General features: G+C 47.2%; 1 protein-coding gene across 1 annotated transcript in view; it reads left to right on the forward strand.

Annotated features, from left to right (window-relative positions):
• LOC146356489 (uncharacterized) overlaps positions 1 to 19,915 on the forward strand; it is a 79,692-nt gene extending 59,777 nt beyond the window's left edge. Inside the window, 4 exon segments of the mRNA XM_084830147.1 lie at positions 12,852 to 14,550; positions 14,553 to 14,731; positions 15,345 to 15,527; positions 19,775 to 19,915. Of these exon segments, the coding sequence (XP_084686273.1) occupies positions 12,852 to 14,550; positions 14,553 to 14,731; positions 15,345 to 15,527; positions 19,775 to 19,915 (2,202 nt within the window).
• Positions 19,916 to 24,923: the final 5,008 nt, after the last annotated feature.

A 24,923-nucleotide genomic window follows, 5' to 3' on the forward strand; every position in this document is an offset into this window, starting at 1 on the left:
AGCCAACATGGATTTGTCAAAAACAAGTCCTGCCAGACAAATCTGATCTCATTTTTTGATCAAGTCACCTCCCTTGTAGACCGTGGGAATGCTGTAGACATCATATACCTCGACTTCAGCAAAGCTTTCGACAAAGTGCCCCATGATATCCTGATGAGCAAACTAGCTCGAAGTGGGCTAGATGAAACAACGATCCGGTGGATCCACAGTTGGCTACAGAATCGGACTCAAAGAGTGCTTATCAATGGGACCTTCTCAAGCTGGGGAGAGGTAACGAGTGGGGTACCGCAGGGCTCAGTCCTGGGCCCAGTGCTCTTCAACATTTTTATTAATGACTTGGAGGAGGAGGTGCAGGGAATGCTGATCAGATTTGCAGATGACACAAAATTGGGAGGGATAGCTAATACTTTGGAAGACAGAAACAAAATTCAAAGTGATCTGGATAGACTGGAGTGCTGGGCAGAAAACAACAGAATGGCATTTAATAGGGACAAATGCCAAGTTCTGCACCTAGGAAAAAGAAACCAAATGCACAGTTACAAGATGGGGGATACGTGGCTCAACCACACTACGAGCGAGAAGGATCTTGGAATTGTCGTCGATCACAAGCTGAATATGAGCCAACAATGTGATGTGGCTGCAAAAAAGGCAAATGCTATTTTGGGCTGCATTCATAGAAGCATCGCTTCCAAATCCCGGGAAGTACTAGTTCCCCTCTACTCAGCACTGGTTAGGCCTCATCTGGAGTACTGTGTCCAGTTCTGGGCACCACACTTTAAGAAGGATGCAGACAAGCTGGAGAGGGTTCAAAGGAGGGCAACAAAGATGATCAGGGGACTGGAAACAAAGCCCTATGAAGAGAGACTGAAAGAACTGGGCATGTTTAGCCTTGAGAAGAGAAGACTGAGGGGAGATATGATAGCACTCTTCAAGTACTTGAAAGGTTGTCACAGAGAAGAAGGCCAGGATCTCTTCTTGATCATCCCAGAGTGCAGGACACGGAATAATGGGCTCAAGTTACAGGAAGCCAGATTCCGACTGAACATCAGGAAAAACTTCCTGAGTGTCAGAGCAATACGGCAATGGAACCAATTACCTGGGGAGGTGGTGGGCTCTCCCACACTGGAGGCCTTCAAGACGAGGCTGGACAGCCATTTGTCAGGGATGCTCTGACTTGGATTCCTGCATTGAGCTACTTTCTTTTAAAGAAGGCAGCATAATACTACAGTTTTCAGAGTGTCTGGTGTCTGATTTCTTCTGTATTGATCATGATGTGACTAACTTTCTTTTTCCATTGAAGTTCTCATTTTCAATTTCAAGTTTGTCAGATCAGAGCATTGGAGACATTGCCTTCTCCATAAACAAAAGACCTTTGATGGCCTTGTAGGCCCCTTCCAACCCTACTATTCTATGATTCTATGATTCTATGACCACTCTGCAACTGACAGCCATTCAGCTCCAAGATAGTGGGGAAGCTGGAACTTTGCACAGCATTGGACACCACACCATATCCATAATGCCTAAATAATGTATTTATTAAGGGTGTGTCCTTGAACTGCTGTGATTTCCTGGCATTTTGGAGCTTCAGTGAACATGGAAAGCCATCAACACGTGTTAAACCAAAAGGTCTTTTGTTTATGGAGAAGGCAATGTCTCCAATGCTCTGATCTGACAAACTTGAAATTGAAAATGAGAACTTCAATGGAAAAAGAAAGTTAGTCACATCATGATCAATACAGAAGAAATCAGACACCAGACACTCTGAAAACTGTAGTATTATGCTGCCTTCTTTAAAAGAAAGTAGCTTCTGAGAATGGAATGTGATTCATTCTGTAGCAAAGCCTGCTACACACTTTTAATCCCCTGTCCAAGGGTATCTCTACACCAGCCTAAAATCCTGCTTTTAAAACAGGGCTTTCTGCTTCCATTTTAAATGCAAGATGGCAGTGACTCCCTTTTTCACCTGCTTCCTTTCCCCCCTCCCCTTTCCCCCTCCTTCTCCCCTGTATCTGAGTCTTCCATTATCTTTCACTGATCTCGCTCCTCTTCTTGCCAGTTTTCCTCTTTTCACGGAAGAAACTGAAGCGGAACACAACGGGATAATTTGATAGCTCATCTGCAATCTGTTTGAAAATAGAACAAAGGACATTTCATGCAGGAGACGCCCTGGAGGTTCACGATGTCATGTAAAGAGCCTGCAAACTTCTGTGAGGGATCAATCTCAATCGCAGGATAAGAGCTCCATGTGAAGAAAGCCCAAGAATCACTCCTTGGGTCGCAGGCTAACGAGACAAAGAAACACGTGTACAACATGTCAGTGAATGTGCTGTAAGTCACCAATACATCAGAAGTCCTGAAGTGTAATGCCACGGAAGTACAAGAGAAAGGTTAAGCTCCTCCCTAGACATTATAGTTAATACATATATTCAGTTCAAAATGCTTATCTACTCCGAACCTACATAACCTTACATTAAAAATGCATTTTAAATATTTGCACCTTATACCCAAAAGTCAGTATAAAATTTGAGAGGAAATGAACTTGGAAAAGTGAAATTGTTACATTTGTACAAGGCTTACAGATAACAGTTGCTGTCTTCTAACTGTTGTCTACCTTTGAGTGTGCCTCCAACTTTCAGACAATAAAAGACTTCCTTATGAGAGAGAGAGAGAGAGAGAGAGAGAGAGAGAGAGAGAAAGGACATTGGTGGTTTCCCTGAACCATTTAAACATCCATCCCAAAGCAAAGTATTGACTGTGAGAGGGTAGTTTTTGTGCATGTGTGTGCATAAAGACAAGATCCGCAAAACAAATGTTCTGTTTCAATGTTCTTTTTAGTACTGCACAATTCAAATAAAGTTCCAAACGTTATTTACAAATGGCTTCATAACAACCACAATCCCCATAAAGCTCCCCTTCCCCCATAACACGTCCCTTCCCCTCCCCTTTGACTATGTTTCTCCCAATATTGATTCCTGGTCTTCAGCCCCAGCCCCTGAACAGGAATGTTGTTATGATGCTCTACCATGGAGAGGTGTTTCCGCTGCAGCCCATCGCCATCTGCTCTGCAAAGGAGGAAAAAGTCTTATGTTAGAACTTGGGGTATTAGTTCTTGTGTTCACTTATCAATATAGACATGCGTATTTAAATATATTTCTTGATTTCAAAAGTTTTGGAATTGTGCACTTCTACAGTAGAACAACCAGAATGGGATTTGGATTTCAGGATTTGGGCCAGAAAGACCTAGACAAACAGTGGATGCATGGAGGGTAAGTTGTAAGCAAGCACAATTTGTGACATTGCACAACAACATTACTGATCACAGGGCGCATTTGTTAAAGGCATCAGCATTCGCTTACAGCTTCCTGGCTTTGTGTAGCTTGAGCCAACCTGAGGTAGCCTTAACGCTGGTCTTAAACTGGCAGGGTTTTTTGCTCACCGAAGAACTGATTGAGTCAGTTCCTGTTCCCTGCTTTTGTGGTGCAAAGTTTTATGTGAAAAGTTGCTTTTCACTATTTTATTAGAGCAAAATTGTCCTGTTTCATTATAAAAGAAAAATAAGAAGGAAAAGCCTGCAATTACAGCCCTATCTAATAGGGAAGAAGACATGACTAGTGAAGGAGAAATTTAGACTGCAATAGTATATGCCCTTACCAGGGGGTAAGTCCCATAGAATTCAGTGAGACTTACTTCTCAGTAGGCATGCACAGGTTTGCACTGTAACAGGCTGTTCATCAGGAATTATTACTGCTGCTGTTGTTGTTGTTATAGTTATATCCTGCCTTTTCCCCAATACTCAAGGCAGCTTTACAACATTAAATACATAGTTAAAACAGAAATATACAAAAGTTAAAAATATTATTAAATCATCAATAATATTAAAACTGTATAAAAATCCAAATTTCAAAAACAACAACAAAATAAACAATAGAACCAATCCATCACATTCTCACAGGTCCAGACTATCCCCAAAGGCCTGCCAAAACAAAGATGTTTTTGTCTGCCTGTGGAAAAATACCAAGGAGGGTGCCATTCTCGCCTCCCTGGGAAGGGAATTCCAGAGCCTGGGGCAGCCACCAAGAAGGCCCTCTCCTGCTTTCCCACCAGGCCAGCCTGTGATGGTGGCAGGAGCATGAGAACGGCCTCCCTTAAAGATATCAGGACATGAACAGGCTCATAGGGGAGAATATGGTCATTCAGATAAACTGGATCTGAGCAGGAACCCTGCTTCTCTGCTAAACAGGAAGCAACAGAAAGGGCAGAACCTGCTAGCTGCTAATTTATGTTGCTGGGGACCTTTGCTGAACAGAACTGACTTTTGAGTAAACATTGTAGGAGGATCTTGGCTCTGTGGAAGGACACTGCAGGATCATGCTGTATTAAGTGCCATATGAATGAGCATTTGGGCTTTGATCCAGATGAAGACATCCTTAGAGTAGACCCACTGAAATCAAAGGTAGTTCGATTATTCATGGACCCCATCAGAAAGGGAAGGTACATTTCTGTCTTTATTTAAAAGATTTTCCTACCAGCCTTCAACCCTGTTTCTGAGGTGGTTTACAGAACAATAAAACCCCAGTTGAATGAACTACAAAAATAGGAATTTAAAAATAAAGCGGCAGGAGAGTTCAAAGAGCTAAACTTGAAAAGCCTGGGGAAATTGCATTCTCATCTGGAGGCAAAGTGAGAGCATTATTTTGGCAGGGAGCCCCAGAAATGGAGGGCCAGGCTTGGGAAGGCCTCCTGTCCTCTCTTCCCAGCAAGACCTGCCTGCCTTTTCTCACTTCTGAGAAAAGTGCCTTTTCTCACTGCCTTTTCTCACATTCTCTCTCTCTCTTTCTTCCTTCTGCCTGGCCAAAGGAATGTAGCCTGTCTGCTTCCTCTCCTTCTCCAAAACCCACTTGGAATTCACCTTCCCTTCGAAGCTGCACCAGGCAAATGTAGATGGGGCCCTGCAACTGGGCTGGGGACACTCAGTAGCTACTTGGGCTTCACAGACACCCTGCACTGCTCCCTGTCCCAATCTCACTGGGACTCTTTCCTGCCTCAAGGCCAGCTGAGCCTGGCTCCATCGGAGGGGAGGAGATCATGGCTTTCACAGGTCACCTCCTCCCCTTGCCTCCAGTTCCCTCTCTGGGACTTCAGATTCAGCCTCTTTAACCTTTTTTGACTGGAGCTCGGAAAAATCAAAGCGGCGTTAGAGCTCCGGCAGGCCTTCTCGTAGCTGTCCAGTGCTGAAATTCTGTTTGCGTGTTTGTGTGAGAGAGTGTGTGTGTGTGTGTGTGTGTGCGCGCGCGCATGCAGGAGGGTGGGGAGGTTTGGATGCCCTTCATGCAATCCCTGACTCCACCCACTCTTAGTCAAATCATACCCCATCGTGTAAAAACGAGGGGGTGGGGTACCCAACTGGTTCAGCACCTTGGATAGCTCCTGTAGAGTTTTGACTGAAACCCAGAGCCAATTCACTGCCCTGCTGAAACTGGAGCCACCAGCCGCCACTGGGTGCAATCCCTGACTCCTCCCAATCTTGGTCATATCATGCACCATGGCATAAAAAGAGGGAGGTGTCTGCTTCGCATCCCAGGTAACTCCGAGTCAGGGTTAAAGGGAGGGAGTCAGGATGCCTAGAAAGGCTCTGGACCACCCACTTCCTCTTCCATCCATTCCAGCAGCAGCAGCCTCCCCCCCTCCCCAAGGGATCCAGGGAATGAAAAAATGAATTTGGGTGCAGGGGACCGGAAGGAGAGAGATGCAAAGGCAGGGGTGGGGGGGGAGCCCAGACAATGAATGGAGGCAACAAAGGGCAGGAAGGTCACTGAGAATCAGTGGGAAAGATAGCTTGAGATCTCCCCGCCCCCTTCCTACACACAAACACAAACCGCACAGAGAAGCACGCAACGCAGGGACTGGGCCTTTCTTGCTTCCCCATGCTTATGGGAGTCAATTTCCTCCCCTCTGCTCTGCTAGAGGGTCTTGTCAGCCCCTTCCCAGGGACAGAACTCTGAGTGTGGAAGCAATGAAACAGGCTTCGGACTGACCTTCATTTCCTGGAAAAGGGATAGGGATCTGGCCGTTGACTTTGGGGTCGGGGGAGAGGGGGAAAGAGGACGCAGCTGCTGTGGGCAGGGGAAGGGGGCTCGCTGAAAGGTTCTTCCTGCTTGGGGTGTTTAATATATCCTCACCAAGAGAAGTAAGAGCTTTAGAAGACGTGGTCTCCTCCTCGCCACCAATCCAGCCAGCCCTTCCCTCAAGAACGAAATTGGTAGCAGAGCCAGGAGATCTGAGTCCTGGTGGAGCTGAAGATGGAGAAGGAGGTGAAGATGGGAGAGAGAGACGTAGTTGGCCTTCAGGCAGGAAATGGCCCCTGGGACCTGGGGACTGGGAGCAGTGCAGAGTGCTGGGAAACCAGGGCGCAGACGCTGCTGGCGGAGGACAACTCTGCCTCCAATGAACAGCACCAGAGCTTCAGGACATTTTGCTACCGGGAGGCCGAGGGGCCCCGCGAGGCCTGCAGCCGACTCCACAAGCTTTGCCATCAGTGGCTGAAGCCAGAAAGGCACACGAAAGCTCAGATGCTGGACCTGGTGGTCCTGGAGCAGTTCCTGGCTGTCCTGCCCGCGGAGATGGAGAGCTGGGTCAGGGAGTGTGGAGCGGAGACCAGTTCCCAGGCGGTGGCCCTGGCGGAAGGTTTCCTCCTCAGCCAGGCAGAGGAGAAGGAGCAGGAAGAGATGCAGGTGAGGAGCTTTTATCCTGAGCAATCCCAGGGGATGGATAGGATCCAAAGATGGGATAGCCTAGCCCACCCCGCCCCCCAGGCCCCACTCCAGAAGACAGCGGTTTTGAATGTGTGGATCAGGCCCTCCTTAGGGGATCACAAGATGGCTGAAAGGAGTTTTCAAGTTCCAGGGAATGAGGGGATCCTTCTTCAACCAGCAGAACTGGACTAGCATTTCTATATACCAAAGCTGTTCTGCTAATAGTGGACGTTGCCAATACAGAGGGAAACTCTGGGAGGTAGTTTGAGATGCCCAGTTCTAGTCATCTTCTAACACCAGGGTTGAATTCTCAGTGCCAGTCTACAGATCCTTATGAGCTCCCCTGGCAAGGACCCATCTGTGAGTGTGTTGCAGGTCTTGGAAAGCAGGATAAGTTTGGAAGGCAGCCCAAGTTCAAGGAGATTGAGAAATGCTCCCCTTGGCCTTGGCCTGCCCCGTTCCTTTCCTGATCTCTCTCCCATCTTCCCGCCAGGGCCCCTCAGTCCTGCTTCAGGTGCAGGAGCCTCCAAACATGGCCACGGATCTCCCTGTGCCGAAAGAGGCTGCGTCAGACCCCAGACACAGGCTGCTGGTCAGATGGATGGTTCAGGAGGGTGATGCAGAGGCCATCTCACTGGGTAAGGAGAAATGGGCCACATATCCACAAGGTCTCTCTCTCCCAAATGAGCCTGGAACCTATGGGCTGCTGTGAAGTTTCCCTTGGGCCTGTGTGGAGAGGAGACATTTCCCTCCAACCTTGCTAACATATTTAAAAGAGGAGTTTTCTTTCAATAGATTATGGCTGTAATCATCCAAAGCAGTATGCTGAAATACGCCTAAAGGCAATGTGGAAAAGGTTTGGTTCTGACTGCTTGTAATCCGCCTGCAGAACTTTGGTAATTGGGTGGGTTAAAAATAGGAGGAGCTAAACTGCAAAGTATCTTCCCACCTTCCTTGTCTTCCTCACAGGAAATGGAACAGCGCTCAGAGGGACTGAAATGGCCCTGGGGCTTCCTTTTGGGCCTCCTTCTCTTTGTGGTGTCAGACATACCGTGGCTGTGCTGTCAGGTCCAGTCGGGGGAGGATCAGCAGGGATCCCCTGGATCTCTCCCTGGGCCATAAAGGATCTGCCTTTTTGCTTCAGTCAGAATTGCATGGTAAGAAAGCATTGCACACTACTCAGGAATCTCTAGATCCTACAGGAGAACTTCCAAACATCTAATTTCTACTGTCTTTTTAGATTGTTGCATCATCTGCAAGTACAAAATGTTTACTCCTTCTTTCAGGGTTGGGGGGCCTTCGAGGAGGTGGCTGTGCATTTCTCGGAAGAGGAGTGGGCTCTCCTGGATCCAAGACAGAAGGCTCTGCACCAGGAAGTCATGGAGGAAAACTATGGGAATCTGGCCTCTCTGGGTAAGGATCCCTCTTTCCCTTGGGCAATGTATACTGTAAGCAAGAATTGCTGTCCTCATCAGTGCCCTGTGGGGATGTCCTTGAGGACAACAATGGCTAGTCCATCTTCCTGGGATGCTCATTAAAAAAATGCATTAGTCACTGTAACGGAAGAGCGAGTGGAGGAATGATTGACGGCTGAGTCCAGAATGGTATTTTGGGTGGCAGTTGGAGGATGCCACTTAGAAGGAGGACAGGGACAGTTCAGGAGATGTCAGAGGGAGAGGGAGTTGAATCATGATGGAGAGAGACAGTGAGAGGAATTAGGGGCCAAAGTAGTTCATTAGACTCAGAGATGGGGTGTGACTGAGAAGGGAGGGGGAGAAGCTATTGAAAGCAGAGAAGTGGGTGTTAGGCTTTTGAACACCAATATTACCACTCATCATGTATTCTTTCTTCTGAATGTTGATCCATTAAATTAATAGATGTATGTGTTTTAAAAACCTATTTCTCTGTTTCGCCCCTCTTAAGCAGAGCTTCCTGTTCCCAGACCTGACCTCATTTCCTGGCAGGAAGAAGTGGAAAATCCATTTGTACTTGGCTCTGAGGAGGGAGAGAGAACAGCAGGTAGGTGCTGCTTATGTGTCATGGGGCTCTCTGGCAGTTGTATCAGTCTATGACGGGGTTCGCACAGCATTCTAACCCACACTCTGTGGGTTGACTGTGGCTTGTTGCTGAACCGTGAATTGTTTGTTGAACTTTGAGGCTATATTTGAGAATGGCAATAGACATGTAGACAGGGGTGATCCAGTGGATGTTGTCTACTTGGATTTCCAAAAGGCTTTTGACAGAGTCCCTCACCAAAGTCTCCTGAGCAAGGTTAGCAGTCATGGTATAAGAAGAGAGGTCCTCTTATGGATCAGTAACTGGTTAAAGAACAGAAAGCAGAGAGTAGGAATAAATGGGAAATTCTCCCAATGGGGGGAAGTAAATAGTGAGGTCCCACAGGGATCTGTATTGGGACCAGTGCTTTTAAACTTCTTCATAAATGATCAGGAATTAGGAGTGAGCAGTGAAGTGGCCAGTTTTGCTGATGACACAAAATTATTTAGGGTGTTTAAAACAAAAAGGGATTGTGAGGAGCTCCAAAAGGATGTATCCAAACTGGGAGAATGGGCATCCAAATAGCAAATGGGGTTCAATGTAAGCAAGTGTGAAGTGATGCACATTGTAACAAAAAATCCCATCTTCAAGTATACCCTGATGGGATCTGAGCTAGCTGTGACCAACCAAGAAAGAGATCTTGGGGTTGTGGTGGACAGTTCAGTGAAAAAGTCAGCCCAGTATGTGGCAGCTGTGAAAAAAGCAAACTCCATGTTGGGAATAATTAGAAAAAAATTGAGAATAATATCACGAATATCATACTCCCTTTATACAAATCTATGGTGTGTCCTCACTTAGAATATTGTATACAGTTCTGGTAACTGCATCTAAAAAAGGATATTGTAGAGCTGGAAAAAGGGCAGAGAAGGGAGCATCTCCCCTAGGAGAGAAGGTTACAACAGCTGGGATTGTTTAGCTTGGAAAAAAGAAGGGTAAGGGGAGACATGACAGAGGTGTACAAAATTATGCATTGAGTGGAGAATATGGATAGGGAGGCATTTTCCTCCCTCTCTCATAAATTCCTGGAGGAGAAGGCTATCAATGGCTACTAGTCCACTCCCTTTCTCATAATACTAGAACCCAATGGGGTCATCCCACAAAGCTGATTGGTGGGAGTTGCAGGACAGATAAAAGGAAGTACTTCACACAGCACATGGTTAAACTATGGAACTCGCTACCACAGGATGTAGTGATGGCCACCAATCTGGATGGCTTTAAAAGGGGGTTGGACAAATTCCTGGAGGAGAAGGCTATCAATGGCTACTAGTCCTGATGGCTATGTGCTACCTCCAGTATCAGAGGCAGTATGCCTATGTACACCAGTTGCCGGGGAACATGGGCAGGAGGGTGCTGTTGCACTCATGTCCTGCTTGTGGGTTTCATGTGGGCAGCTGGTTGGCCACTGTGTGAACAGAATGCTGGACTAGATGGACCCTTGGTCTGATCCAGCATGGCTCTTCTTACATTCTTATGTTCTTAACTGTGGGTTAGTGCATTGTCTGAATCCAGGACATTTTCCACAGGGTGGCCTGTTAACCATGCAGTGTGGATTACTGTTCTTGAACAAGCCAACTTGAGAACCATTGGTTTGTTGTTGGGTTGTTCAGGGTAGTTAACAAACCAGACTGCATGGTTAACAAGCCACCCTGAAGAAAACACACTGCATTCAGACAACACGCTAACCCATGGTTCAACAAAAAACCCACAGTTCAGCAACAACCCACACTCAGCCACCTAGTGTGAGTTAGCAGGTTGTGTGAACAGCCCACAGTTCTCCAGCAGACTTTTCTTCTGGCCAAGTGTCACCCATCTGATCTGTTGGAGGAAAGGCCCAGGAATAGCTAGAGGGCTTCTGGGGACTAGGAAAAGGGGTAGTTTGTGTTTAAACCGGTGAGAACCTCAAGAGCTGAGGGGAAGAGATGGAACCACCCAGGTCTCTGTTGGAGCCTTTAAGGATTGCAACAGAGTAAATCGGGGGGGGGGGATGTCCCCTGGAGCCAGGAGAGCAGGGAAGGAGGAAGAGTCTTTGCACCTTAATGTTGCGTCCTTGACAGCTTGACGGTCGTCATTTGAGCAAGATCTATTTCTGGAAATACAGAAGTTGCCATTTTAAAAATGGCGACGCCCTGGAAGAAGCGGAGGGCCCAGGTCAAGAGCTGGGGGCTCGCATACCTGGTGGGAGTGCCCGCGGGGTGGCCAAAGTGGGATTCAGACATCTGAACCCCGCTTTGCCTCCAAAGGCCGAAGTGGGTCAGGGGGGCAAATCAGCCCGGAGCAGGTTGTGCCCCCCTTGGAAGCCCCAAAGCACCCCCCGAGGCCGGTTGTGGGTTCCTGCACAGCCTTACGTTTTGCTGTAGTTTGTGGTGGTTTATTAGGATTTAAAAATTATTTTACATTTAGAATAAGATGAAGGGTGGTATGGACTTATTTCCAATAAATAAAGATGCTAGTGACTATCCTGGTGAGAAGCAGAGAATCGGTTTGGTCAACTGGAGTCCTGGTACTGGCGTTTGCTTCATGGGAGACCCGGTAGGATCTCTGACGGTGTGAGGCTGGGTTGTTTATGAGCAGGTATTTTTTTATTTTTAGAACTCCCAGACCCTATGTTGATGGCCTGTCTGCTACACCTAAGTAAGCCTTTTTGAGACCTCTGCATTTAGAACTTTTTATAGTGCCAGTTGTGAGACATCTGGCTGCTATTTCCTGGACTTTGCAGTTGTGAGGAACTGGCTGCTGCTTTTACTATTTATAATCTGACTGCTTTGGAAAGTTTGATCCTATCTGACTCTGGCTTAAGTATTTAACCCAAATGATATTGAGTTGGATCCAGACTTATTGAGTTCCCCAGTATACCTATTTGTTCCCTTTACCCAACCAGGAGAAGTACCCAGGAAATATGAATGCTATTGGGGGGTGTCTGGGGGGAGGCCAAAGTGGGATTCAGACATCTGAACCCCACTCTGGCTCTGAAGGCCAAAGTGGGTCAGGGGGGCAAATTGGCCCGAAGCAGGTTGTGCCCACTTTGGAAGCCCCAAAGCACCCTCTGAGGTGGGTTGGGGGGACCATAGAGTCCAAGACCTGCATTGAGCAGGGGGTTGGTCTCGATGATCTTATAGGCCCCTTCCAACCCTACTATTCTATGATTCTATGGTAGTGCAGGAAGATGATCAAGATGTGGGATTCTATAATTGAAAAAGAAACAAATTGAAGTTCATGTAATACAAGATATGGTATATCTTCTAATTTATCATTCCGCTCTCGATCTTACCCTGGTTACTCTACCCCTTCTAACTCTTATTTTTAGAACCCCACTATCTAGATGTAGCTTCATCAAAACCTAAGGCCCTGTCTCAATCTAGCCAACTAACTGTCTGCTTCTGCCTTTTATAAACTCAGATTCCTCACACACACTTGAGTCCCTCCTGCCTTTCACTCACTTTCTACCAAACACTTAACACATATAAACATGAATATAAGCTCCACATGGCAAACACTGTGATGTTGTCCCCATCATGCTTAAAGTAGACCCAGTGTAGCAAGTTAGTGATCATTAACTTAAGCTCCATTGATTTCAATGGGTCTGTTCAGTTTGGATCCAAGACGTTGTGTTTTATTGATTTGTATGTTTTGCTTCATGATGAATTTTAAATGTTATAATATTGCAATACTTGAAAAGAATTGTTTATCTTGGCTTTAATATTATATTTTGGAAGAAGTTAGTACTGGACTGTTTAATTTTGTAAAGACCCTTTGATATATACTCCCTCTGGGTTTCATATTACTAACAGTGGTTCAATGTATTTGTTCCCTTGAATTGTGGAGAAATTCCTCCCTGGTCACATTTCTTTTTTGATTCCTTCAGATGATAGAGGAGAGAGCAATAAAGAAGGTGAACAGCACAGCATGAGAACTGAAGAAAAACAGAACATCAACGCCATTGCTTTTGAAAGGGCTGACTTCCATGAAATTCCAATGCTAAAGGAACATTATGAAGGAAGCAAAAGGAATTTTCACAACACAGAGAACCCGTTAACATTCTTAGAGTTTGAAAAGAGTTTTAGCCAGCGAATATATCTTACGAATCATCAAAGATATTACACAGAAAAGAAAACATATAATTGCTTGGAGTGTGGAAATCAATTTTGTTGCAGCTCAGACCTTAACTTGCACCAGAAGTTCCACACGGGGGAGAATCCTTGTAAATGTTCAGTGTGTGGAAAGAGCTTCCGTCAGAGGAAATATCTTAAATCACATCAAAGAATCCACACAGGGGAGAAGCCATATAAATGCTCAGAATGTGGAAAGAGCTTCAGTCACAGCAAAAACCTGAACCTACATCAGAGAAACCACAAAATGGAGAGGCCTTATAAATGTTTAGAGTGTGGGAAAAGTTTCAGCCAGAGCTCAGTCCTTAAAACACATCAAAGAATTCACACAGGGGAGAAGCCTTACAAATGTTTGCAGTGTGGAAAAAGCTTCAGCCAGAGTATAAGCCTGATTTTACATCAAAGAAACCATACAGGGGAGAGGCCCTATAAATGCCCCGAGTGCGGAAAAAGCTTCAGTCAGACTTCAAATCTTAAAACACATCAAAGAATTCACACAGGGGAGAAGCCCTATAAATGTCCAGAGTGTGGAAAGTGTTTTAGCGATAGCAGAAGCCTCAATTCGCATGAAAGAATTCACACAGGGGAGAAGCCCTACAAATGTTTGGAATGTGGAAAGAGTTTCAGTCATGGCAAAAGCTTGATCTTACATCAGATAATCCACACAGGGGAGAAGCCCTACAAATGTTCAGAGTGTGGAAAAAGCTTCAGCCAGAGCTCAAACCTAAAAACACACCAAAGAATTCACACAGGGGAGAAGCCCTATAAATGCTCAGAGTGTGAAAAGAGTTTCAATGATAGCAGAAGCCTCAATTCACATCAAAGAATTCACACTGGGGAGAAGCCCTACAAATGTTCAGAGTGTGGGAAAAGCTTCAGCCAGAGTATCAGCCTTACCTTACACCAAAGAAACCACACAGGGGAGAAGCCCTATAAATGTTCAGAATGTGGGAAAAGTTTCAGCCAGAGCTCAAACCTTAAATCACATGAACGAATTCACAGAGGGGAGAAGCCCTACAAATGCTCAGAATGTAACAAGGGTTTCAGTGATAGCAGAAGCCTAAAATCCCATGAAAGAATTCACACAGGGGAGAAGCCCTATAAATGTTCAGAGTGTGGAAAGAGTTTAAGTGATAGCAGAAGTCTAAAATCCCATGAAAGAATTCACACAGGGGAGAAGCCCTATAAATGTTCAGAGTGTGGAAAGAGCTTCATACATAGTAAAAGCCTTACCTTTCATCAAACAAATCACACAGGGGAGAAGCCCTTTAAATGTCAAGACTGTGGAAAAAGCTTCAGCCAGAGTTCAGTCCTTAAAACTCATCAAAGAATTCATACAGGGGAAAAGCCCTACATATGTTCAGAATGTGGGAAAAGCTTCAGCCAGAGCATAAGCCTTACCTTACATCAAAGAAACCACACAGGTGAGAAGCCTTATAAATGTCCAGAGTGTGGAAAAACCTTCAGCCAGAGCTCAAACCTTAAATCACATCAAAGAATTCACACCGGAGAGAAGCCCTATAAATGCTCAGAGTGTGGAAAGAGTTTCAGTGATAGCAGAAGCCTAAAGTCGCATCAAAATATACACACAGCTGAGAAGCCATATAAATGTTCAAGGGAATGGAATGAGCTTCCAGCTCCCATTGAATTAAATACACAGGGGACAAGCCCTCGAAGTGTTCTGAATGTGGAAAGCAGTTCTGACAAAGCACAGACCTCAAGTCCCATTGAAGAATTCACCCTGGGGAGAAGCCACATAAATGCTCAGAGTGTGGAATGAACTTCCATTAGAGTCATAAGATTAGGTCACATCAAACAGTACAAAAAGGGATGAGCTGGGAGACCCATTCCCGCTCCCTCCGACTAGCTGGTTTCTCTTCTTTGAACCAATGTCTGTGAGTCATCTGACCAGGAGAGAAAACAGCCGCCATACGGACAGACCCCACTCTGCAATAGATGTAGGAATTCCAGCGGAGTGTTCTTTGCCTTCACGTCATAGCCCTCAGCCCCATAGTATGCCACAGCGCCGAAGGCAAAGGAAAGAAAGTGCTCATGAACTATTGTGTTAACTGTTGTGGTCATCACTGAATTCTCCAAGAGACCCAGGTGCTGACAGAAGTGCCTGCCATATCAGCAGGAAATTATCCCGAGCCCTCTGGAATCCATCGGGTTCCATCATTCTTGAAGAGTGGACTGTTCTAATAGGTCCTCCACCCCTTGCAGAGGGAGAATGGAGCTAGATGCCTGAACCTCAATAGAGCATGATCTGAACAAGACAGAATCACAGAATCACAGAATCATAGAATAGTAGGGTTGGAAGGGGCCTATAAGACCATCGAGTCCAACCCCCTGCTCAATGCAGGAATCCAAGTCAGAGCATCCCTGACAGATGGCTGTCCATCTTCTCCTGTGTTACGTCTCCTATTTCTAGATCACCATCCTCCTGCCCAGTGGTGAAGACCACACCAAGAGTGTGTCCCGCCACATGCCGTCGGCCAGTGACATGTTGAAACAGCCTGACAGTTGTCGTGGCATCCATGAAGTCCTGAACCTTATACTGGTGGAATGCAGATCCGCCAACTCACCCTTGAGATTGGGCCAAGACTGCGGACCTGTAATCAATGCTCTAAGTTTGGAAAGAGGTTCTGACACAGCACAGGCCTCATCAAAGAATTCACAAAGAATGCTCAGTGTGAAATGAACTTCCATCAGAGTCATCAGATTAGGTTACAGTAAGGAATACAATAAAGGGAGACCCTCAATAAACGCTCTGAGTGTGGAAATAGGTTCAGCTAGAGTACACACCTTAGAAGTCATAAAAGAATGCACACAGGGGGGAAGCAATACAAATCCCCTAAGTGTGGAAACAATTCCATCACAGCACATAGCTTAGATTATAGCAAAGGATCCACATGAAGAAATACTGTAAATCTGAGCAATTACTGGAATGTGGGAAGATCTCCATGTGCAGCACATCCCTTTCCTTTTAGAAAGATTCAAACTTGGGAGAAAGAGTACAAATAGTTAAGAGTAAAGTTTATTTGGCCCACCAAAACTGAATATCCAATGGGAAATTCACGCAAGGGACCATCTATATAAATGCTGAAAAGATGGCAGATACTTCCATCAACATGCCCGAATGTAGCCACTGAAGCCCTGTTGGAGCCAGCTTCTTCCCCGGTGACAGTAGTCTTGCCAGTGGCCACCCACTTTGTTACCTGGAGTGAATAAACGTTGCCTCACACTGTGAGAGTCCAAACTGCCACGTGGAAAGACGCCTGTCTACAGACACCTGGCCAAGAGACATTCTGTGTGAGACAAGACTCCATATGGGAGCGGAATTCTGTATTTTGTTCCTTAAAATTCTGCACTGAGAGGGTTTTGTAATGTCCCCATGCTGTCAGCTTTGTGCAAGACTGTTTAAAGGAAGGCTCTGTGGCTGGATGCTTCCGTGCCTACTCCTTCTGTTCCCCTGCCACCTTCTTTTCTCTGTCGTACGAGCGGAATCAGACCGGCAGCTTCTCCCATCCAGCTTTCTGATTTGGGGAGGTGCATTTTCACCCAGCAAGGAGGAGATGGTGATTCACAGACTCCAAGAGCATCACTCAGTGTGTCAGTTTGGGGGTTGCAGATCAGGTGCTGTGAGGGCATGGTCCTTAAAAGCAGCTTAATGGGGGGGCTGAATGAATGAATGAACGAATGAACGAACGAACGAAGTACTGTAAGTATGAGGAGGGGATATGGCCAGGATAAGCGGAGTTACAGCCAGAAACTCACTAATAGCCATATGAAGATGTGTGCTGTAAGGTCACTAAAGGCACAATCCTATGCAGGTTTCGAGAGAGAGAAAATCCTCCAACTCCCAGCATTCTCTAGCCAGCCATGGCTCTATCTAAGCCATGCTGGCTGGGGAATGCTGGGAGTTGTAAGCCTTTTTTCTGTCGAAACGTGCACAGGATTGCGCCCTTAAGGCCTTTTCACATAGAAAAGGGCTAGGAAGCTTCTCTCGCCTTCGTGCAAAGCATGACACTAAGTGGGCACAGCGGAATCCCCACCCCACCCCCACCCTGGAAGACAGCAAAAACAACAGCAGGAACACTTACTCCTGGGGGGAGGCACTACCACCTAACCTCCTCCAGTGTGCCCATTTGTCATACGGGAGAGCAACATCAGTTAACCCTAACCTGGAATGTGGTTTTAGCCGGCCCGAAATGTGTTTACCGGTGGAGGCCATTACAGATGTAGTGATGGGCAGAGGGTGTTATGGTGGTGGGAGATGATGACATTGGGAGAGGGGAAAGCAACTGAGACACCTGTGTGCTCTCTCCCCTTCTGGTCCGCCTTCCAGCCTCAGCAACTTCGGTGGCTTACCTGCAGCCCCCTCTAGCCTGAAGGTGCTGCTGCTGAATGCCAGGTTGGCTACTGAATAAGGGAATATCATTTCTGACCGTATAGCTGAAGAACATGCCGATTGGCTTGTGTTACCAAAACCTGGTTTGATGAACAGAGAGAGGTCAGTCTCTCAAATGTGTCCACCAGGATTTCTTGTGCAGCACCAAGCCTGACTGGAGCGGCGGGGGGCAGGGGTACCCTTGGTCTATAGGGATTCTATCCCGCTGGTTAGGTACCCTATCCAGCTGTCAGCCAGTTTTAAGTGTCTGTGCCTGGTACTGGGCACCTGAGACAGGATAGGAATTCTGTTGACGTACCGCCCACCCCACTGCCCAACAGTCTCCCTGACAGAGATGGTCTTGAGCGTGATGTTGAAAACCCCAAAGCTTATAGTCTTGGGGGACCTTAATATTCATGCTGAGGCTACTTTGTCAGGAGTGGCTCAGGACTTCATGACCGCCATGTCAACCATGGGCCTGTCTCAAATGATATCTTGCCCAGCACATGCGGCAGGACACACTTTGGACCTATGTGTCACCCCGGCCGTGGGCGCTGAACTCTTAGGTTAGAAGTGCCAAGATAGTGATAAATCAGACTCAAAGGTTTGCTTACCAGGAGACTTTATTGGGTAACTTACAGCACACAGGCGTACTCTTATACCATACATGTTAGCAATAGGCAGCATAACAGCAGCAAGCGCCCCCTAGCGTGCATTCCCAGCATGGACTAACAGCACTTGGTTCTCAAGCACAGCCACCTGCAGCTTTAAGGTGAACAAACCCTGCTTCTCAGGCTCATCAGTGATAAGACATTCTCCTCATTAGCGAGGAATGCTTCTCACCCTTTTGACTCATCTGGCTACATCAGAAGGCTGGTTAAGGGAAAACAGCAGCCCTCGGACCAAAGGCAGAGAGCATTAGGGATCGAAGCCACTCTAAAACTACTAATAGCTTGGTTCAGGCCTGGGGCCTTGCATTCTTGTTTTCTGTGCTGGATTGGGAGAAAATGATCTGTGGGTGGGGGAGCCAACAGTGACTCCTGTGGCACGGACGGATCATTATCTGATTACTTTTGACCTTCAGGCCACCTGTAACCTCTTGCAGGGGTGGGGGACCAAATTTGATGGACCACCCCTGGAGACTGATGAATCTGGATGGATTTTTGAGGTCTCATGGGGATTTTCCTGCAGGCATAGGCAGTGGTCCTGCCAAGGTCCTGGTCACCGCTTGGAATGAGGAGATGACCCAGGCTATTGATATGATCGCTCCCAAACATCCTCAACCTAGTCATAGAACTGTGTCAGCTCCTTGGTATTCTGAGGAGCTGAGGGCAATGAAACAACTGCGTCGATGATTAGAGCGCAAAAAGCAGAAGACTTGGAACAAATACGATGGAACACAAGTAAGAATCCATTTGCGATCCTATTCTGTGGCGGCGATGGCGGCAAAGAAATCCTACTTCTCCACCACCATTCCATCTGCTCAGTGTCGTCCAGCAGAGCTCTTTCATGTGGTTAAAGGCCTTTTGGGTGTAAGCCTTGGAACACAAGAACTTGAACCCTCAAAGGCCCACTGTGAACAATTTGCCAGACACTTTGCAGATAAAATCGCTCGTATTTGCACTGACTTGGATGGCATTGTTTTGACAAAGTCTGATATGGACAGGGCAGGTGCACCATCTAGTCATGTTATGGATACCTTTCGGCTTATGCAACCTGAGGATGTGGTCAAACTGCTTGGAGGACTGAGGCCTACTACTTGCCCTTTAGATCCTTGCCCATCCTGGCTTGTGAAATCTGCCAGAGCGGGGTTGGATATCTGGACCTCGGAGGTGGTAAATGCCTCCTTGAGGGACGGCGAGGTCCCCGCAGCTTTGAAAGAAGCTGTGGTGAGGCCCTTGCTGAAGAAACCAAGAGATCTTATGATCCTATGACTTCAGATAACTACCTCCCTGTGTCAAATTAGCCATTCTTGGGCAAGGTACCGGAGCGTGTGGTGGCCTCACAACTCCAAGCCGTTTTGGGTGAAACCGATTACTTAGTTCCATTCCAATCAGGTTTCAGGGCTGGTTATGGGATGGAAACAGCCTTGGTCGCCCTGGTAGATGACTTACACTGGGGAATGGACAGGGGAGTGCAACCCTGTTGGTTCTTCTGGACCTCTCAGTGGCTTTTGATACCATTGACCATGGTAACCTTCTGGATCATTTATCTGGATTGGGCTTGGGAGGTATGGTTTTAAAGTGGTTCTGGTCCTTCCTGGAGGAGAGGTCTCAGAAGGTGGTGCTGGGACTTCTGTTCCACCCCATGGCCGTTAGCCTGTGGGGTGCCGCAAGGTTCCATCTTTTCCCCCATGCTTTTTAACATCTACATGAAACCACTGGGGGAAGTTATCTGAGGTTTGGGCTGAAATGCCATCAGTACGCAGAGGATACTCAGCTCTGCCTCTCGTTTCCATCTGTACATCCCAGGGAGGCTGCGGAACTCCTGAACCAGTGTCCGGAGGCTGTTTTGGAATGGATGAGGGCAGTAGTGTAGTGGCGAATTCAGAAGTGCAGGGTCCCTTTGCGACAGTCGCAGCCACGCCCCCTTGCAGCCACGCCCCCTTCTAAGATTGTACAACTTCGTAAGATATACAGCCTTCAACTGGGATCCAAAAACAGTGCAGCTGAGAGTAAGGCAAGGGTATTTCCATTGGACGTCTGAGAAAAAAATGCAGGGGTGTTACTCTTTCACTCACTCACTCAAACAAACCTTTTAGGTTTTCAAAATATGATTCTCTATGGAAGCTTCACCCTCTCCACTCAGCCCTCATGGACAGATCCCTTCTCCTGTAAACAGCCCCCTGGCACACTCCCTTAGCGCCCCAACATTGCCCATTAGCCTTCCCTAAGCTCCTTCATTATATCTCTCCCATCCCGCAACAGAAACGTCCACACACCCAGCGGGATTGAAACACACACACCTTCTTTCTCCTCTCCCTCCAACTGGTTTTTCCCTGTTTCCCTTCCCTCCACCAGGGTTTGTGTGCCCAGGTACACGCCAACCTTGTGCCAAAAAGCATAGCTGACACAGCAGGTTGCATTTGTCAGTTCCGCTCACTGTAGAAATTAGTGTTCGAGAATTAATAGTGCGATCCAATGGGTCTTTATTTCGAAAGCAATTTACAGAGACCTTGGGAAGGCAGCGAAGGCTGCAGTCCGAGGCATGCTTCCCTGGGAGAACGCCCAATTGGCTGTTGAACATAGTGGGACGGACGTCTGAGTAAACATGCATAGGATTGTGTGATAAATCCTAAAAACTGGCACAAACCAGCCACCTGCCCTGCCCCATAAGTAAATAATGGTGGCAGCACACACACCCCACCCTACTCTCCTGCTGCTGCCGTGGTCAGCAGCAGTAGCCCTGAATGGGTGGCCAATGTTGCAGGAGACAGGGCAGCGCTGGGCATGCAGGCAGGGTGCAGGGACGGGCAGAGAAGCCAAGAGCTGAGGAGGAGAAGGGGGGCGCTTGCTTGCTCCCTTTGTCTGGCCAAGAGGCAGCCGCCTGCACTCCCTCTGCTGCCTCCTCCTTCCCTAGCAGACTGTGACCCGGCTGGAGGCTGGCTTCAAAAAAAGTGCCGGAGCGACGACCCGGCGTGACCCACCACCACTACACTGCTGGATGAGGGTGAACAAGCTGAAACTTAATCCAGACAAGACGGGGGTACTGTGGGTTCGGAAACCAGCTCCTTCGGATGGGGGTTTACAACTGGCCTTAGATGGGGTTGCACTCCCCCTGAAAGACCAAGTGCGCAGTCTGGGGGTCCTCCTGGACTCTGAGCTAACTGGGAAAGCCCAGGTAGTGGCGGTGTCCAGGAGTACTTTTTACCAGCTTAGGCTGGAACGCCAACTGAGGCCTTCCCTAAGCTCCTTCATTATATCTCTCCCATCCCGCAACAGAAACGGCCACACACCCACCTGGATTGAAGCACACACACACCCCTTCTTTCTCCTCTCCCTGCAACTGATTTTTCCCTATTTCCCTTCCCTCCACCAGGGTTTGTTTGAAGGCTGCAGTCGGTGGCACGCTTACCTGGGAGAAAGCCCAATTGGTAACTGAACATAGTGGGACTGACTTGGAGAGGACGGACCTTGCCTCAGTTATCCACGCATGAGTCACATCCAAGCTGGACTTCTGTAATGCACTATACGTGGGGCTGCCTTTGAAGACGGTTCAGAAACTCCAGCTTGTGCAGAATGAGGCTGCCCAAGTATTGGTGGGTGATTCGAACACGTAATGCCTATACTGCGCCAGCTGCACTGGTCACCGGTGTGTTTCCAAGCCCAATTCAAAGTGCTGGTTTTGACCTTTAAAGCCTTAAATGGTTTGGGACCAAGTTACTTGAAGGACCGCTTTCACCCATATCAGCCTGCCCATGCTTTAAGATCAGAAAGAGAGGGTCTTCTCATCTGCCCACCCGTGAGAGCAGTCAGGTGGGTGATCACATGTGAGAGGGCCTTCTCTACATAGAATCACAGAATGGTAGGGTTGGAAGGGGCCTACAAGAGCATCGAGTCCAACCCCCTGCTTAGTGCAGGAATCCAAGTCAGAGCATCCCTGACAGATAGCTGTCCAGCCTCCTCTTGAATGCCTCCAGCGTGGGAGAGCCCACCACCTCCCTAGGTCATCGGTTCCGTTGTCATATTGCTCTTAACAGTCAGGACGTTTCTCTTGATGCTCAGCCAAAATCTGGCTTCCTGTCACTTGAGCCCATGATTCCATGTCCTGCATCCTGGGATGATCGAGAAGAGATCCTGGCCTCCCTCTCTGTGACAACCTTTCAAGTACTTGAAGAGCGCTATCCTGTCTCCGCTCAGTCTTCTCTTCTCAAGGCTAAACATGCCCAGTTCTTTCAGTCTCTCCTCATAGGGCTTTGTTTCCAGTCCCCTGATCATCTCCTTTGCCCTCCTATGAACCCTCTCCAGCTTGTCTGCATCCTTCTTAAAGTGCACTGCCCAGAACTGGACACAGTACTCCAGATGAGGCCTAACCAGTGCTGAGCAGAGGGGAACTAGTACTTCCCGGGATTTGGAAGCTATGCTTCTATTAATGCAGCCCAAAAGAGCATTTGCCTTTTTTGCAGCCACATCACATGGTTGGCTCATATTCAGCTTGTGAGCAACAACAATTCCAGGATCCTTCTCGCTTGTAGTGTTGTTGAGCCACGAATCCCCCATCTTGTAACTGTGCATTTGGTTTCTTTTTCCTAGGTGCAGAATTTGGCATTTATCCCTATTAAATGTCATGCTGTTGTTTTCTGCCCAGCGCTCCAGTCTATCAAGATCACTTTGAATTTTGTTTCTGTCTACAGTGGCCCCACACCTCTGGAACAAGTTGCCATCAGAGGTCCGCCATGCTCTGTCATTGCAGGCTTTTAAGAAGGTCTTGAAAACGTATTATTTTACTGTGGCCTTCTCTTGATGAGAGTGTGATTGCTGTTACTGCCTTTATCATTGTTGCTGGTTTTATAGTTGGCTGTTATTGTTGTTTTTATGTTTTTATTGCTTTTAATATTTAAACTGTTTTAATGTATTTTATTGCTGTAAGCCGCCTTGGGAGGGCTCCTGTCCAGAAAGGTGGCCAACAAATGTTTTAAATAAAATTAATAATAAATAATGCTAGGTTGTGGCGGGCCTCAACGAGGAGAGAAATTGTGTCAGTTCTTTGGGTATTTTTGTTACATGCATGTACTATGGAAACGTGGGATATACATTGTGTAAATACATACATCTGGGGTCTCCAAGATATGTCTGCCAGGCTCCCTCCATCTCATGATCTTTATTTTCTTTCTAAAAAAAATTAAAATTAATATTTATTTAAGTAAGAGGCTGGCATGCAGCCAAGTGAAAGGTTTGTCATCCAGAGCCATCTTTATTTGGGTTCAGAGTGGATTTGTGTTTTAGAGCTCAGGCCCAAATTCTACCTTGTACTTAGATTCTTGGACAAGACAGCTTTCTTCTAGTCTCACCAGCTTGTCTTCTGGGAAATGGGTGTTTTGTGACCGGCCATGCCCACCACAGCAGCCATTTTATGAACGGGCAAACCCCATTCCATTTCAGCCATTTTGTGAGAGTGCCTATGTCACTCTCTCTAAATTTCAAATGTGCCCACCGTCCGAAAAAGGCCTGAGGACCCCTGACACAAATAAATATCAGAGTATTGCAGAGATTAAAGTCCTGCGTCTCACCCTCCAGTTTCATAAAGGTGATTTTTTTTCTGGCCACCTGCTGTTAGAAGAGACGCACAGCCCACACCAGCCCTCAGGGAACACTTCCAAATCTTTCATGAGAACATAAGGAGAGGCCTGCTTGACCATGACTAAGGGTCCATCTAGTCCAGTATTCTGTTTACACAGTGGCCAACCAGCTGCCCATGTGAAATCCACAAGCAAGAGATGAATGCAACAGCACCCTCCCACCCATGTTCCCCAGCAACTGGTGTATATAGGCATATTGTCTTTGATACTGGAGGCAGCATATAATCATCAGGACTTGTAGCCATTGATAGCCTTCTCCTCCGGGAATTTGTCCAACCCCCTTTTAAAGCTGGGGCCTTGAAGAGGCAATGAAGGGATGAGGGGGCCATTCCTAAGATATCCCCTACCTCACTTCAGCCTGTCTTAACTCTGAGTGTGCCTCCAACTTTCAGACAATAAAAGACTTCCTTATTAAAGAGAGAGAGAGAACATCAGTAGTTTCCCTCAACCATTTGAACACCCACCCCAATGCAAAGTATTCCCTCTGAGACTTTGTCTTTGTGCATGTGTGCACATGAAGAAAGAATCCCCACAAAAAGTGTTGTATTGCCATGTTCTTTTTAATATTTCCAAATTCAAATAAAGTTGCAAACGGTATTTACTGTTGCAGAATCGTACCCTTCAGCCTGGCTCGGCCAGAGAACAGACACCGGCTTTTTGTTTGAGCAGATGTTTCTTACCAGAACACCAAGGCGTGGTGTGGTCAGAGTTGCCAACGTGGCCCCTCAGGCCTGGACCCAGAACAATAGGCGACTTTGATATTGATACAGACATGTAAACAAGGCACATGACCTAAGGTCTGGTCAGCATTTGGTGCAGCGCTGAGTCAAGGGGCTACAAACTTCCTCCAGAAGAAGTTTTCCAGGCTCTGATAGGCCTTGTGACTCACGCTGGTAAGTAAATCAGGCACCATACTCTTCCCTACATGACTCTCAGCATGCAGTAGACCCAAAGGCATTTCTTTAAAGGCATTTTTTTCTACTTTATTACAAATGTCCGTGTAGCAACCACAATCCCCATAAAGCCCCCCCTTCCCCCAAACAGTTGCCCTCCCCTTTGATAAAAAGAGCTTCGTGTGGCGCAGAGTGGTAGGCGGCAGTATTGCAACGGAAACTCCCCACGACCTGAGTTCGATCCCAGCAGAAGCCGGGTCCTGGGTAGCCGGCTCCGGTCGACTCAGCCCTCCATCCTTCCGAGGTCGGTAAAATGAGTACCCAGCTTGCTGGGGGAAAGGTAGTCATGACAGGGGAAGGCAATGGCGAACCACCCCGCTACAGTCTGCCACGAAAACGCCAGCAAAAGCGGCGTCCCTCTAGGAGTCA

This window comes from Heloderma suspectum, chromosome 2, assembly GCF_057233095.1.
Source record: "Heloderma suspectum isolate Gila_16-S chromosome 2, 16-S_ref, whole genome shotgun sequence".
Classification (NCBI taxonomy): Eukaryota; Metazoa; Chordata; class Lepidosauria; order Squamata; family Helodermatidae; genus Heloderma; species Heloderma suspectum.